Below are 17,449 nucleotides of genomic sequence, written 5' to 3' on the forward strand. Positions count from 1 at the left end.
TCACAAGACTGTCAGTTGTTCTGTGTTTATGTCCTAAACCCACTTTACTAATGTCCGTCTGCGGAGTAAAGCACTTCACATGTCAAACACAGATGACCAGCACACGAGGGTCCACTCCTCCGTGTTCCGCAGGAGCGCGCAGGTGTCCGGATCACCGTTCCGTTGACTGGTGCGCGCGTGACGTCACGAAGGGGGCACCGGCGAGTTTTGCCAAAGAAAAGCTTGTAGATCCATATAGTGGAAGAGGGACATGCAAAGCAAATGCAGTGTAAAACGTCAGATCCGCGTGGTTCCCGGTGACACTATCGCGGGTAAGATAATGTTTTTCTATATGATAAGAGATCCGGATCATTCTTAACGGCAGTGAACTGATACAATACAACCTATGGCTACCGGACTGCACCAGTGGCAAGATTGAGCAACAAACTCCCAACTACGAAAGCATCACTTCCCCATAGGAAAACTCCGCTCGTCGCTCTTTTTCCTAAACAAAGAGAGGAGCCGCTGACAAAGGCAGGCGACGGGAAGAGATCCGGGAGCATCGCTGCTGCCTTTGTAGTTTCTCCGTGGATGGGCCGGAAGATAAGATGATACTGTTGTCTAAATCTAATTTAACACTGCATTCCATACCTTTTTTAAGACTCTTGGGTCACTTCTGAATAGACTTGCGAGTAAAAAAGCTCATTGCTCACGGGAGTGTATCCGTCAATTTCAGGATCAAATACAGGCGTTACTGTGTTGCCGCAAAAAGGCGAATGAATGCAGCGCTGCCTATTGTGTGTTCATGTGGACCAACAGTCTTATTTGTGCTTTCTTGCTTTAATTTGCGTGCTTAACAAGCGATATTTGTCATTATTTTATGTAACCAAATAACGTACTGGGTTTTGTATTTATATAAGGTATTAAGACTGTAATCTACAGTAGCCTACCTGTAAGTCAGTGTATTTCGATGCAACGTTCAACAACAAATAGCATCAGCTTGCACGGTCAGCGCCATAGTCATATGCATTATTTATAAAGTTTGGCTCACCCAACAGTCTGATCGAGAGTAGATTCTCTTGCTTGATGGAGATCCATTTAAATGGGAAAAAAAACTGGATGAAGTGGAGACTAATGCATAGCCTATACCTGGGCTGGACAACAAAGCAGTTTGAGATAAATAAGGCTGTTTACTTTAATGCCTAAGGATCTCTATAAATCTATGTAAAAAAAATACATTTTTAGTTAAAGGGATAGTTCATCCCAAAATGAAAATTCTGTCATCATTTACACGCCCTCTTGTCATTTGTATGACTTTCTTCTGCAGAACACGTAAGACAATATTTTGAAGAATGTTGGTAACCAGTGGTACCCATTAACTTGCATTGGTTTTGTGTCTATATACAATCGAAGTCAAAGGGTAACGCAGTTGTTTGGTTACCAACATTCTTCAAAATAGCTTCTTTTGTGTTCAAGCTGATTTCACATGACAAGAGGGTGAGTAAATTACAGAATTTTCATTTTTGAGTGAACTATTCCTTTAAGGCTGTGTTTTTTTTTTTTGCGTTCAGACTGTATTAAATCTTAAATTAAAACACTTGGGTGCTCTTTTGCATATTTACAAAAACCTTAAAGTATTCTAAAAACTGATTTGAAGGCAGTTTTGCTTGTATTCATCATGTAACATTTCTGTTATTATGCTTGTTCTCAGTATATCTAATTTTCTCCCTCTCTCTAATTGTTTTCCTCAGCTTCAGGGAATGTATGAGAAGCATGACAGATAACTACATGAGGAGCATGGAGGGTTCAGGACATCCTGAAGCCAGAGAAGGCAAGTGAAGGCTCGTAGATTCCACACGTCAAAGTGCTAATGTTAAAATCACAGAGCATATCCAGGTCCAACCTGACCTAATGGGAATCTGGGTTTTTTGGGGGTAGAGATACAAGCTGGGTGACTGTTTCAGCGCGTTTACTATATACAGTATCAGTGCAGCAGGCACTGGCTGACTGTGGGATGTTGCCATGGAAACACTTGCCCTGTACTATGGTGTTGAGTATTCCACCCAGTGTTGTGCCCCCATTGCTTTGACAGGCTGTTCGCAATAGCAAATTAAGTTCACACCTCAGATAATGCATAGCGTCTGCTGGTGTAATGCTTATAAAACAAGTAGTTCCAGTTCTAGTTGCTGACTGGTTAATAGTTATGATTTAATTGCAATAAACAAGAACCACTGTACAACCTTTTCGCTGAGCTGCTATTTGTATCACTGCACATTGTATGCTTGTCAGAGATGGTCTTCTAGTTAATAGATGATGACGGTTTATTTGCGTAACAGCACCTTTCAGCCATGACTATATCCACAATAAAGCACAGCCTTCCGCACCTTATTAATTAAAGGAAGAGTTCAATCTCATCTCATTCTAGACCTGTATGACTTTCTTTCTTCTTGAGAAAACAAAAGAAGATATTTTGAAGAATGCTGGCAATCAAACCACATTGAGCATTGGAAACCACAGAGACATTTTTCATAATATCCTCTTTTGTGTTACACAAAAGAAAGTCATATATGTATTTTGAACCGCATGAGGAAGAATAGACAATGACAGAATTTCTATTTTTGGGTGACCCGACCCTTTAAGAGGTCACTGTGTGTGGTCTATCAGAACATTTAAATAAGGAATTATGTCATTGTTCCACATCCTATTGTTTACATAACTCTAATTGAATATAACATTACAGTGGTCACTGCATTAAGTCACTTGTCACTTTCCACACTCTTTGCAGCCTCTCACAGGCAATGCCCAACCGCCCCTCTTTAAGCAATGGCCTGGCAGAGCACTTCACCATTCAGATATGGCTTTGACCTGGGAGGACATTACCAGGATCTGCGTCCTCTGGGCACTGGAGCATCAGGTCTCGTCCTCTCTGCTCTGGACAGGCGCAGCGGCTTGCGCGTGGCGGTGAAGAAGCTGGTAATGCGAGATGCAATTAGCGTAAAGCACGCTCTTAGGGAGGTGAAGATCACCCGGCACCTTCAGCATGAGAACGTGGTCAGGGTATACGATGTTTTGGGGCCGTCCGGGAATCCCTTGCAAAGCGACCTGTCCCGTGTGCAAGCGATATACATCGTGCAAGAGTGTATGGAAACCGATCTGGCACGGTTACTAGAGTTAGGGCCGTTGCCAGCAGAACACGCCACCCTGCTTTTTTATCAGCTTCTTCGAGGGCTCAAGTTCATCCACTCGGCCAACGTGCTGCACCGAGACCTGAAGCCAGCGAACATCTTTATCAACACTGAACAACTGCTGCTTAAGATCGGTGACTTCGGCCTGGCTCGCATTGTCGACCCACATTACTCACACAAGGTAGGAGGCACTATAGTAGGCAGCGCTTAACTACTTTTTTTGCAAGCTTAATACAGTTTTTCTTAAAGTCCTTAAAATTACATTTCATGCAGTGTGTAATGTTGCTGTGTGTGAATGTAAGCAGTCTGTAAGCAAGTCCGAAAGTGAACGAATAACAACGTTTTCAGCTTGAGGAAAAAGGAGTCGACTCTGAATCACGCGAACAAGTCGTCTGTCGTTCTAATTTCAGTTCCGGGTCAGATTTGTGTCACTCTGTGTAATGCCCGCCTACGTTCCATTTGCGACGCTGCTGTAGGCGGTAGACTAATCACAGCAGACTAGACCATCTGACCAATCAGATCAGAGTAGGCTGACAGAAAGGAGGGGATTAGACAGATCGAATCATTTGAGAGTCAGTCAATAAGTAAGATAATAACTGCCTATTATTAGAAAATGAAAGTGTTTTACACCTTGTATGTATGTAAACTTGTTGTTGGACACTCCATAAACCAAAGTAGGACCTTAAAAATCACAAAATATTTACTCTTTAACAAAGCCCCAGATGCAGACTGTGTCTTTTTGAAGATTTGGTGTAATGTACTGTCATGGTATTTACGAGTATATAAAATATAAATAGTACATTATAAAATATATGTGACTCGGTTTGCGAAAACCCAACTTTAACTTTTTCTACATAAAATTATCCTACATAATGCAAAGAACATTCTGCGAAAATATAACTTTGATATCTTTAATACTAACTAAATTAATGGTTAAAATCATTTCTAAATGGTTAGAAATTTGAGACTTTATCCTGGTTTTCACGTTTTAAAAGCATTTTTGTAACTGTGATTCACACAGAATAGATCTGAAAAACAGGTCATACAATTTTGTTCATTTTTGGAAACTTTAAAATATTAAAATATTAGTTTAAGCTGCATTGCTGTAACTACAAGCTTTCATTGTGGTTCACTCTGCAGTTCCAGTCTGGCCTTTATTAATAGAAAAGAATGATCAGTTATCATGTGCTGCAGGCTGTTAAATTAAAGGGATAGTTCACCCAAAAATGAAAATCCTTTCATTATTAACTCACCATATTGTCATTTCAATCCTGTTTGACTTTCTTTCTTCCGCAGAACACAAAAGAGGATATTTTGAAGAATGTTGGTAACCAAACAACGGCAGTTCCCATTCTCTTCTATTGTATGGACACAAAACCAGTGCAAGTTAATGGATACCGCCATTGTTTGGAGTAAATAATGACATTTTTGGGTGAACTATCCCTTTAATGACATTCCTATATTTATTAGTGTACTGCTCCATCATAAACACAACCTTTTTAAAACAAGTATTTTATATTTTATACTTTCATACTTTCAGTGGATCTTTTTCACTTAAATAGTCCTCATTGTCATTAGCTTCGGTAGCTTTAGTTTAAAATTGTTTTGTCAACGTTTTTATGTTATTGCACATTCAGGGATAGACATTTTAGGGCAGCTTATACATAAGATTTTAATACGTTGTTGGCTGGCTTTTTAATGTTGTTTTTGTTTTTAGCTATTCTGCACTTTCGGCACAAAAATTATCTATGCTTGCAATTCTTATTTGCACGTTTTGTTTTTCCATCAAATGCTGCACTTAAAACCTATTAGGCCTATATAAATATCATATACTGTAAATAGTATGGGGTCAATAAAGTTTATCTAGTGTTTTGTTTATATAATTATTCCTTACAGTTTGATCTAGGTTACCCTACTAATACATTAATAACTAATCTATGCAGTCTTTGTCTATAGTTACTTTTTCCCCATGTAGAAGTTTTATACTTTTGACATTATACCCTATAGAGTTACACAGTAATTATGAACAATTACCTCGATGTTATGGGATCTGAAAGATTAATGTGGCACTTTGATGCGTCTTTTGTGCTTCTGTATTATTTAGCAGAGCACAGAGTGTAACACAAGCAGAATGGGAGGACAACCTGAATGGGGAGCATTGTGTGAGATAGGACAAGGTGGAGTGGATAATCAGAGAAGAAGGGTAGACAGAAAATTCGGTGGGAGACGCTCAAAAAATACCTTACCCAAATAATTTTTTAGCTTAATTGGTAGAACACCGCTTTATGAGTTTTAAAAGCCACAAACTTATTAAATTTGACAGTCTTAAAGGGATAGTTCCGCAAAAATAAAATTCTGTCATTAGAAGATATTTTGAGAAATGTCTCATTGGTTTTCTGTCAAGTGTAAGTCAATGGGGGACGATGTTGTTCGATTACCAACATTTTTCAAAATATTTTTTGTGTTCTAAAGAACAAAGTCATACAGGTTTGGAATAACATGAGGGTGAGTAAATGATGACAGAATTTACATTTTTGGGTGAACTATCCCTTTAAGAGTCATTTGAGTGTATCTCTATGTATGTCAGTCCATTTGCTTGAATGAATTGGAGCAGTAGTTCATTTCACCCATTAACTTAGTGGCCGCGACTCTGACTAGCAGTGAGAGCGTCTGTTCCCCTCTCAGCATGGAAGGAACATTCAGTTCCCAAACATAGAGGAACGCAGATAAGTGGACTGTGGATTCACAGCAGCATCTGGATCCACATATGCTAACTACAGGCAGGAAGATGAGAGGATATATATTGTGACTCTTCACTAGTAATGGACATTAAACTTCATGTATAATTTAAATAAGGAGGCTGTGTGCCCATTCACTTGTACTATAGCAAAGTTTAGGACAGCTGAATTTGATACTCTCTGTTAGTTTGTGTGTGTGTGTGTGTGTGTGTGTGTGTGTGTGTGTGTGTGTGTGTGCGTGTGCGTGTGTGTGTGTGAGTGTGCGTGCATCACAAAAGAAAGTCATACAGGTTGGAATGAAATGAAGGTGAGAACATGATGGCAGAACACAATTTTAGGGTGAACTATTTCTGGAAAGGATCCGTTTGTTTCAGTGTGCCTTTGCACTTGTACAGTATCATCACAAACATCATCTGTCAACAAACCTGATGGTTTTACTCAAAGAGCTTGTGAAGCACATTAAAGGTGTGAGTGAATCAACTCCAGCGGGAACATAAAGGCTGCGTCCAAGCAGGACACTGCATAAATAACATTTTTGTTTGTGTCACCATCACTCTTCAGATCCACCTCCTGAGGCAGCCTGCTTAAATCTCACCAAATAATTCAGTAGCTGACCTCAGGGGGAAAGTGGGAGGTGAGAAAGAAGGGAGAGATGGCAGGAAGGATGAACTGAAGGAGATTGCAGGAAGGGGGTATCATGGGAAATCATGGGGTTAAGTCAGCTGTTTATCATCAAACATCATACTTATTATAGAGTCATTTCTTTTTAGAGGAAAATTGGTGGTTATATTGTTATTTGCTGTTTATTTGTGTATTTGGTACAATATATTCAACGATATAGTAGTGTATATGTAGTAATAGTTTTCATATGGAAATCATTTTGTCAGGAGTATATCTGTTTGCTAAGGGGGGTCTATAACAATGATCTGAATTAAAGGAATAGTTTACCCGAAATTAGTTCTGTTGAACACAAAAGAAGATATTTTGAAGAATGTACAGCAGTTCTGAGGCACCATAGTAGTTTGGTAGTCAATGGTTCCCCAGAACTGTTTGGTTACAAACATTCTTCCAAAATGCATTCAGCAGAACAACAAAATTTGTACAGGTCTGAAACAACGTAAGGGTCAGTAAATGATGACAACTTTTTATTTTTGGGTGAACTATCACTTTAAATCATTCTAGTGAAATATATATTGATTATCTGGGCCAAAACAGACCCTTTAGATCTCTAGAAACTCTAGATCATCTATATTAAGATATATTATATATTGCGTTACAGTTGCTGTCAACCTCACAGCCATTACAAATCCCATATGGTCGTTGTCAGTGACGGTGTAAAGCATCTGTTAACTTTGAATCAACAATCTAAAAACAGATTTAATCAACAGAAAAAGAAACATCAAAATATTAGTCAGACGAAGGAAGGATTTTCATCATCCAAAAAATAATTTTCTCAGTTGATTTTTTTTGTTACCCAAGTGACTTCTCATTCTTCACAGGGAGAGATAATTTACTGAACATCAACCCTCTCTAATTGTGTTTTAATAGTATCATATACAAACTGTTATGTTTCTGCACGCAGGGATACCTCTCAGAGGGAATGGTAACGAAATGGTATCGTTCACCACGACTGCTGCTCTCTCCAAACAACTACACAAAAGCAATAGATATGTGGGCCGCAGGCTGCATTCTAGCTGAGATGCTAACAGGACAAATGCTGTTCGCAGGTAAGTCTCACAGTAAACTCACTGACCTCTCTATGAATCTTCCTGTTGCTCTTTTGGTTTCTATAGATCTCACAGTTCAGACACAAGAATGCTGTGTTATAGCGCCCTCTTGTGGCTGTGTTTAGCACCACAGTAAGTGAGGTTCAGACCAAACGAACCAATCAAAGCTCACATTAGGGCTGATTACATATAGTGACTATTTACAACTGGACAGTCTAGTAGAGCCAGGCAGAGCTGATGAAAAAGTGATGCATGCTGGGCTTTCATTTCTCAATTCACTTTTTCACTTAAGTCATTATGCTGATCATTTAATTTAGTAATAATATAAAAATGCTCTTTATGCCTCTGTTAGTGTTTGTCTGGAAGGGGCTCATGAGCTGGAGCAGATGCAGCTGATTTTGGACACTGTGCCTGTGATCAGGGAGGAGGACAGACAGGAACTGCTCAAAGTCATGCCTTCTTTGGTCAGTAAAGGATGGAAGGTCAGGAGGTCACTGCGGGACCTGCTGCCAGAGTTGGAGGTGACAGGTGAGGAGACAGTTTAAACCGACTATGGACTAGTCTTTTTGTAGTGAGATACTGGTATAACCACATCAAAATAGTTTTTAGCTTAGTTTAGACAATTTAAATCATTTTCATCATATTTGTCACATACCGCTATAGTATCTTGCAACTTGGAGTGAAACGTAAACTTTCTTAGGAATGTGCTGGTATTCAAAAATACAATATATTGGGCTAATAAACATGTATTATAGTCAATTTAATGACAAAATTTTACTTCAAATACTTAAAAATATATTTTTTACCAGGCCAGAAAATGTTAAATGAAAATATTCTGATTATTTTTTTTCCTGTTGTTTCTATTATTTTGATTTTTATTGTTCTTTACAATTGTGTTCTTTTGCATTTGAATCAGTTTGAAACAATTAGTTAGTATACATTTGTATGTATTTATAATTTCTTTATACAAGTTTTTTATTATCATTATTAAGAGGACATCACTGAAGTTTTTCAACCTCTTTCTGTAACAAAATACAATACCACAGTAATACCGTACACCAAGATAAACGTTTTTGCCTAAAACCTTAGATAGGGTGACCCTATGTGCTTTTTCCAGGGACACGTCCTGCCCAGGATTTCGGCTGCATCCTACGGAGGACGCGTTTGTCGATCACATAGATCATCGAGGTTTATTATTTCAGGTTTTATTTCAGGAAAGCAACCATTACATTTCAAGGTAAGAACGAAACTAAAAGGTTACGTATTAAGAGAAATAAATGTTGATTTTATTATATTTTTTAACTGAAATGAGACAACCTCGATGACGCAAGCGGTCGACAAATGCGACCTCCGGAGGATGAAGCCGAAATCCTGGGAAGGACGCGTCCTGGAAAAATGGCACGTACGGTCACCCTATTCTTAGACTGTGCACTGAAATAAATTATGCAGTACAAACAGAATTAGTAAGGTAAAAATAAGAATAAAAATAAAATGTGTAACAGATGTGTTAAACATCATTGTGCATTTCAGCCATTGATTTCCTGGAACGCATCCTCACCTTTAATCCCATGGACCGGCTAACAGCAGAAGCAGCTCTGTCTCATCCATACCTGCAGAAATACTCCTGTCCTCAAGACGAGCCCATATCCCTGCAGCCTTTCCACATAGAGGACGAGTTAGAGGACAGTACAGTCACAGAACACGGCCATGCGCTCAGCTCCCACTGGGACAGGTACTGCACAACACATCGGACACTGAGCACTCCGGACTCTCTCACCCTTACAGTGGAATGCTTTTCTATCTGGATGACTGAAACGTGTGACAGTTCTGGGTCTCAGAGCAACAACAATATTAAACCTTGTTAGTATTGAACCTAATACTATAGGTTCTTGGCCAAGAAGACTTTTTAGTTAATAAATTAAAGGTTAAATAAACTGCTACCACATTCCTTCACTGGCATACTAAAATGCCAGAAAGATAATAAATTTTACTAAAAAATGTTGAAATAAAAGGTGGTTTATAATGACATTTGCGAACCCATTGAAGTGCTTTATTTATCATTTACTAGAGCAGTGATTCTTAACTGCTTTAGGACCACGATCTGACATTGGATATCAAATGTTCAATGTAATCCGTTCATACATATGTATATATACTTGCTGTCCTAGCTACACATGATTTTTCCAATAGCTGCATTTTATTATATGCATTTTCTTCTTTTAAATTTGTTAATATATGACAGACTTGTTGCAACTCATTTTGGATAGACAATTGAAATGACACAGCAGGCAATCAGCATACAAAATAAACGTGGAAAAGGAAAATAACAATTTCAAGACATCAAAGTTACAATTGCTGTGTTTTTGTTTTGTTTTTTTGAGTCACGGTAAAAGCAATTTCCACAGACTGGGACTGAAATGCCCAGAGGGCTCTGCTGGTGACGTAGAAGGCTGTTTAAATATAGAAACATATCAGATCTCTACATAATTAAATCTCACAGCTGACTCTGTGACAACTTAATAAGAATGTCATTGTAGTCCTCTGTTGGGCCATATGGGCAGAATATCTTCCATGACAGATCACAGCAACCAGTGTGAGGTGAAAAACCTGTTAGCTTGAACAAAGGTCACGAGAACGATTTACTGCCCTTATGAGAAGGCAATACAAGACGCCGCTGGTTTGCTGAATGCCGGGTTCTTGATGGGGTGTAGGAGGGTGTGAAAGTATGCCGGTGCAGATCCAGTGATAGTCCTGTAGGCAAGCATTAGTGACTTGAATCTGATACAAGCTTCAACCGGTAGCCAGTGGAGAGAGATGAAAAGGGGTGTCACATGAGCCAGTTTGGGCTGTTGGAAGACGAGACGTGCTCCTGAGTTCTGAACCAGCTGGAGTGGTTTGATAGCCTTTGCAGGAAGACCAGCAAGGAGAGCATTGCAGTAGTCCAACCTTGAGATTACCAGGGCCTGGATAAGGAGTTGTGCCGCATGCTCAGTGATATAAGGTCTAACCTTTCTAATGTTGAAAAAGGCATATCGGCATGACCGTCGATGTCTTTGCAATGAGATCATTGAAGGACAGCTGTTCATCAAATATGACTCCGAGGTTCCTGGCTGTTTTGGAAGGAGTGATTGTGGTATTTCCAAGTTGGATGGTGAGATCGTGTTGCACCGTGGGGTGTGCCGGAAAAACAAGTAGTTCTGTCTTGGCAGGTTTCAGCTGGAGGTGATGCTCTTTCATCCAAGCTGAGATGTCTTCTAGTAAGGCTGTAATGCGAGCTGCTACAGTGGTATCGTCTGGGTGAAACGAGATGTAGATCTGGGTGTAGTCAGCATAACAGTGATACGAGAAGCCATGTGCCCATATGATGGGCCCAAGGATGTCGTGTAGATGGAAAAAAGCAGCAGTCCAAGCACCGATCCCTGAGGGACCCCAGTGATCATTTGGTGAGCAGTATACAGCAAGCCCCTCTATGACAGCCTGAAGGATATGCAGGAGAGGTAGGATTTGAGCCAGCGGAGAGGAGTGCCTGAGATTCCTAGAGATGACAGGGTTGCTAGCAGTATCTGGTGATTGACAGTGTCAAACGCTGCAGATAGGTCTAGCAGAATCAGGACCGAGGATTTAGATTCCGCCTTGGCTAGCTGCAGTGCTTCTGTGACCGATAGCAGCGCAGTCTCAGTGGAGTGGTTTGTTTTGAAGCCAGACTGCTTGTCATCCAGTAGTTTATTCTGGGATAGGTAGGAAGACACCTGGTTGAAAACTGCCCTTTCAAGTGTTTTTGCAATAAATGGGAGGAGAGAGACAGGTCTGTAACTGTCGGTAGTAGAGGGGTCCAGTGTGGGTTTCTTAAGTAGGGGCGTGACCTGGGCCTGTTTGAATGTGGATGGAAGCAGGGAGCAAGTGCCGGTGAGCAGGGAGGTGTTGATGATGTGTGTGAGTGCAGGTCTGAGTGTGCTGGATATGGCCTGAAGGAGATGGGAGGGGATTGAGTCAAGGGGACAGCTGGTGGGGTGGCTGGAGAGAAATCTGGTGACTTCAGTGTCAGTCAGTGGGGCGAAAGAGGAGAGGACAAAGGTTATCTAGACAGGATGTAAGTGTTAAGCATAAGGTGTCGGTGGCAGTGTCAGCATCTAGAGATGCAAAGTTGGAGGGAAGAGAGGATGTCACTTTAGCAGAGAGGGTGCTAGGGGAGAGAGAGCGAAGGTTCCGTCTAAAATAAAAGGGTGATGGTGTAGGTGTAGTGCATGTAGGAAGGAGCATGTTGAAAGTGACGAAGAAGTGGTCAGAAATGTGAAGAGGTGTGACTTTAATGTTATCTGTGGTGAAGTTATGGGTGTAGATGAGATCAAGCTGGTTTCCTGATCTGTGAGTACCGGCTGTGGCGAGGCGCGTGAGGTCGAACGAGGCGGCGGAAGTCAGAATCATAGGGTTTCTCCAGGTGGATGTAAAAGTCCCCAAAGACTACAAGAGGGCCGCCATCCTCCGGGAATGATGAGAGCAGCACATCTAACTCTTCAATGAAGTTGTGAAGAGGACCTGGGGGGCGGTAAACTACAGCAACACTGAGCTGAGTGGGAGAAATGATATTAACAGCGGGGTATTCAAATGAATAATTGTTGAATAGAGAAGATAGTGTGGAATATTTCCAATTATTGTTGATAAGCAAACCTGTGCCTCCTCCTCTTCCAGTATGGCGGGGAGAGTGAGAGAAGGAGTAGTTTGTGGAGAGAGCAGCAGGTGTGGCTGAGTCTTCAGGACGAATCCATGTCTCAATAAGACATAGAATGTGAATGTCAGACTGGCTGGCAAACGCATGGAGGGAGGAGTCAGTCTTGTTCACAGCTGACTGGCAGTTCCAGAGACCCACAGAGAGACAGAGGTGTAGAAGTGGAGGTGTAAATGGGACGGGCGTGAGAGTGAGCGCGTTGTGCCTTGCGTATTGGGTGAGAACACTGTCTGCGGTGGAGTACAGGAATAAACTGGAAACACATGATGTTAGTATACAATTTAATAAAAGCAAAGGTATGTTAAATATACTGATGTGCCTTTGCTCGGAGGAGTCGCGCAGGTAGAGTCGCAGGTCTTTACACTCGTCGGTCTTTACACTCATCGGTCTTTACACTCGTCGGTCTTCACACGAGGACGGCTGCACATGAGGGCTGTCGCTACAGAGGCACTGCTTAAGTATGTGTTGAGATTAGTGCGAACAGAATACAGCTGAACACGCCTTCTCGATTAGCAAAACAAAGCGTGAACGACTTGAATGGGCCACGGATCAAACAGCGATCAACTAGCTCCGTGCTTTTTAAGTGTAAAACTACTTGTATAATGTCTAGCCATAACGAGTGGCTAACGGCAACTTAATGTGACTTCAGTAACACAGTACCCAATGGAAGAAAAACACTAACAGCTTAGCACTCAGTCAAAGAGTAATTAAATAAACAAGCTCAAATAATCTTAACTAACAACAGGCAACGGTCCAGTCAACAGTTAAAACAAGGCAATATATATTATTAAAGGGGTCATATGGCGCGAATACGTGTTTTTCTGTGTCTTTGGTGTGTTATAAGTTGCCCATGCATGTATTAGACACGTAAAATTGCAAAAATTAAAGTGTCGGAACAAAAGATGCATTCTATCTAAAAGCGAATGCTCACCCAGACCTGCCTGAAAAGCCTTGTGTACATGATTTGACTAAGACCCCCCAAATCTAAATGCAAGTAAGGTGGGCGTACTTGTAAATCTCATTGCATCGTCACCGCCGCAGCCATGTCGCGGAGACACTGTGTGTTTCGTTGCGAAAAGAAAGACTCTTTGTTTGCCCTGCCAAAAGATGAGACAACTAAAAACGAATGGTTACATTTTATTTACAACACTGTTCCAGAAAAGTACAATCCGAAAGTTCAAGTTTGTGCAGCGCATTTCACTGACGATTGCTTCACTTTGCTTTGGTTAAAAAGTGGGGCCATTCCAACCATTAAAACTTCGCAAGGACAGTCTGGTGCTTCAGATTCGCAGCCTGCAAGTATATTTTCATTGTAAAAGACTTTGTTACGGACTAACGCGAGTTGAGTTTGTCGTGTGTTTGTGAGCTCCAAATGCAGACACGTGCGCAACATGAAAAAAAAGTCCTAATAATCAGTAATAATGTTCCAACTAGAGGCAAAAAATGTTGTGTTTATAATGGGGTTTATTGTCTTTGAGTCGCAACGAGACGTGGCGTAACACTGGTTGATCAAGAAGGGACCAAAGTGCTCGTGTTAATTATTATGTTACCATTCCCTGCTGTAATGTGATCTTGTTTCTCTCTCACACAAACTCTGTATGATGTATATGGTTGTTTTTTATAATCTTTATAACGTCGTATATAAAAGGTAAAACAGTTAGCTATAGTTTTTAACTATTTAACATAATTTTTTTTATAAAACCTTACCAATCCTTTACATCCTGCTCAAGTCGTGCTGGCAAAGTTGATGTATCGGCTTGATCATCTTCATTTTCCGTATCAGATTCAGGTTCGAATTGATATTAGGAAGTACCGATGACATTTTATCACCTGTCAGTACAATTGCTTTGGAACCTGATGTTCCATATATGGTAAGAGGCGTTACATTTCCGTCTTACGCTTGCAGTATTCGACCAATCACTACGCACTGGTAAACTGGCCAATCATAGCACACCTCGCTTTTCAGAGCCATGAGCTTTGTAAAAAATCTGCACGTTTCAGAAAGGCGGAGCAAAGAGGAGATACAAACATGCACGGTATGTGGAAAATACAGCGCTTTTGAACATTAAATCGTGTATACACATTACATTACATCTAAAACAAACAATAATATTCGTTTTAGCCGTGTCATTTGACCCCTTTAATTATTTTGCTAGAAATTAGTTTAAATACCTGGTATGACATGAGAGTAAATTATGAGATTTTCGGTAAACTATCCCTTTAAAACTTTACAAATTACATTTTAGAACTAAACTAAATGTACTTGAAACGTATATTAATGGGAGCATTCCAGAGGGATTAAAGGAGAAACGCAAAGCACCCATTATAAATTTTCTTCTGTACAAAAATGCATTATTTAAGCTGTCTAAGGCCTTTATATTGGTGGGAATGTTTTTTTAGGAGGATGAGCTTTATGGTTATACATTACCAACATAAATCCTGTGGATGGATTTTTCTCTGTGCAAACCGGTTGCACATGTTTGGTTTTAGTAAATACACACAGGTTTAAACCTCGACTGTAAGTTCATGGGCATGTCTCTACACTTCTTACAGGTACGATGGAAGTCTCTCATCAGAGATTTGCTGGCAGCGGCAGGAGCAGTGTGGATGCATGCAGAGCGACTCCGAGCTCGGTGAGGCGAATGAAGAAGTTCAAAGAGATCCACGAGCAAGTTCCGCAGCCGTCCCGGAGGAGGCTCAGGTAGATCCTCGCAAATACTCCCACAGCAGCTCGGCAGAGCGCTTCCTGGAACAGTCCCACTCGTCTCTGGACCGTGTCTGCGGTCAATTCATGGAGCTGGACTGCGGTCACTCCTGCGACTACAAGGTGGGCTCTCCCTCCTACCTGGATAAGATAGCGTGGCGTGAGGGGAAACCACAGCATTACTCTGAACCTAGATTAATACTTGACTTGTCGAACTGGAGACATAACAGAGGGGGCAGTATGGAAAAGCTCGTCCCTGAACCAGGAGATTTATTTCAGGAGATCTCACGTTGGGTGGAGAGCACACAGTCAGGCCTCTACTCGCCCGGTTCTCCTCAAGAGCCGCTCGCCTCCCCATGTTCCCCTCCACAACCCCTCTCCCCTACAATGCTGCCTCATTTTCAAATGCAAATCCGAACACCTTTACAACTACAGGAGGAGAGCAGGAGGAGCCCTAACCCGTTCTTCTCCTCTCCACCATCTCTGCTGCCTTCCTCCCCTTCCTCTCCTCATCTCGGTTCAGCTGATTATCTATCTTCCTCTGTTTGTTGTCAAAATAACGAAGAGCCCTCACAGATGCGGCCTTCGAAAGAGGAACAGGAACATTTTGACCTGGATGTGTTTATATCTCAAGCTCTAAGGCTGTGTGGTCAGACTGATGTTCTGGCGGAGAACTCAGAAGCTCCTAAAGAGGACAATAATAGCTGTGTTCTTGACATCACAGACCACAGGCCGTCCAGAACACAAACTCCAACTCCTGAGATGGTCAACCCTCCAGGATGTCATGAAGAGCACTGGTAGAACAATGCAGAGACCTTTGACTTTTTTTGAATGATTCTGTATCTTTAAATTAGTTTTAAGGTGGTATAAATTATTGAATGTGACCGTAACAATTTACAATATAGTTGTATGTTAACATTATTTAATGCAGGGTTTTTTAACTTTTTCATGCCAAGGACCCCCAAATATGAAGAACCTTCTGAGAGGGACCCCCTTTCTAAAATACCTATCCATTTTTTGTATAAAGAAGCATTTAAACTGTTAATAATAAGGGTGATATTATAAAGACAACATATTGTTTGTAGAAATTAAACTGTCATAATCTTTAGTAGAATTTCACATTTTTTGCAGTCTTTTCTGGGGACCCCTTAAAACATTCTGGTAAATAAATCTCCCATGGGGCTCTCCGGACCCCATTTTGAAAACCGCTGATTTAATGCATTAACTAACAGCATTAACTAACAAACTAACACGAACATCTCATCTACAGCATTTATTACTCTTCATGTTCATTTCAGCATTTACTAATACATCTTCAAAATCAAATGTTATTACTGTTAACATTAGTTAATGCACCATGAACTAACATGAAAAACTGTATTTGGCATTAACTAACATTGTTACATGCTGAAAAACTATATTGCTTATTGTTCGTTCATGTTAGTTAATGCATTTACTAATGTTAACAAATACGATAGAGAACCTGATCTTTTGTTTTGAGGATGCTTTCTTTCGATGGCACTGAGGTTCTGTATTATGTAAATCTTTATTTCTGAGGTACCATATTTCCGTATGAGGATCCACGGCACTGTAAAAAATGTTTTGTTGGTTCAACTAAAAAAAAGTTACCTGGTTGCCTTAAAATTTTTAGTTCATTTAACTTAAAAATACTAGTTAACTCAATGAATTTGATGCAAACTCATGTTGGCTAATATTTTTAAGTTACATTTTAAGATAACCAGGTAACTTTTTTTTAAGTTGAACCACCAACATCTGAAATTTCTGATAGAATTTGGGAAAAACAATGTATTTGCTACTAAAAGCCTTTTATGAAATTATTATTCTTTGTGCAACACCAGAGAGAAAGCTTTGATTTTTCTGTGGTCATTTTGAATGTTTACATTCAACGTTTTGTAAGACATAAATACTATCTAAATTCAGATGTTTGTGTCTTTTCAATTAACACTATACACTATCCATTGAAAAGTGTGAAGAGTAAATGTTGTATTTTTTTCCACCAAGCTCTACATATAAAAAGAAAAGGTTTCTTGTGTTGAATAGGTGTAAAATGTCACTCACATTCAATTTTTTCAAATGATTAATTCCGATAATTTTAATAATTGTTTTAGTTTCCTTGGAAAACCTAGAAAACCCCCAAATACTAAGTGCATATTTAAAGCTAAAGTGTCTAATTTTACGATGAGTCCCACCCTAAACTCACAACACTGTGGCCATTTTGGACTGACTGAGATAAACAAGTAGTTCGTTTTGTGATAATGCTCTAAAAACGTGGGGTTATTTATTTTTAAGCAGCGTTGGGTCAAAAAGTGACAAATCGAACAATTGTGTTGTAATTCAACCTATGCTGGGTTATTTCAACCTAAAATGAA

The 17,449-nt window shown here is 40.2% G+C and overlaps 1 protein-coding gene across 3 annotated transcripts; it reads left to right on the forward strand.

The window, feature by feature from the left end:
- The first annotated feature begins 62 nt into the window (after positions 1 to 62).
- Positions 63 to 17,009, forward strand: mapk4 (mitogen-activated protein kinase 4). Of its 3 annotated transcripts, none has more exons than XM_057356882.1 (7): positions 63 to 595; positions 1,731 to 1,810; positions 2,765 to 3,345; positions 7,485 to 7,629; positions 7,996 to 8,157; positions 9,160 to 9,361; positions 14,909 to 17,009. In XM_057356882.1, the coding sequence occupies exons 3-7, from the start codon at positions 2,803 to 2,805 to the stop codon at positions 15,858 to 15,860; spliced, it is 2,004 nt and encodes a 667-aa protein (XP_057212865.1). In that variant the 5' UTR covers positions 63 to 595; positions 1,731 to 1,810; positions 2,765 to 2,802; the 3' UTR covers positions 15,861 to 17,009. The 3 variants fall into 3 exon arrangements, with proteins under 3 accessions (XP_057212865.1, XP_057212866.1, XP_057212864.1); XM_057356883.1 differs by having other exon boundaries at positions 63 to 311; XM_057356881.1 differs by having other exon boundaries at positions 63 to 1,810.
- Positions 17,010 to 17,449: the final 440 nt, after the last annotated feature.

Source organism: Triplophysa rosa, linkage group LG17 (genome assembly GCF_024868665.1).
Source record: "Triplophysa rosa linkage group LG17, Trosa_1v2, whole genome shotgun sequence".
Classification (NCBI taxonomy): Eukaryota; Metazoa; Chordata; class Actinopteri; order Cypriniformes; family Nemacheilidae; genus Triplophysa; species Triplophysa rosa.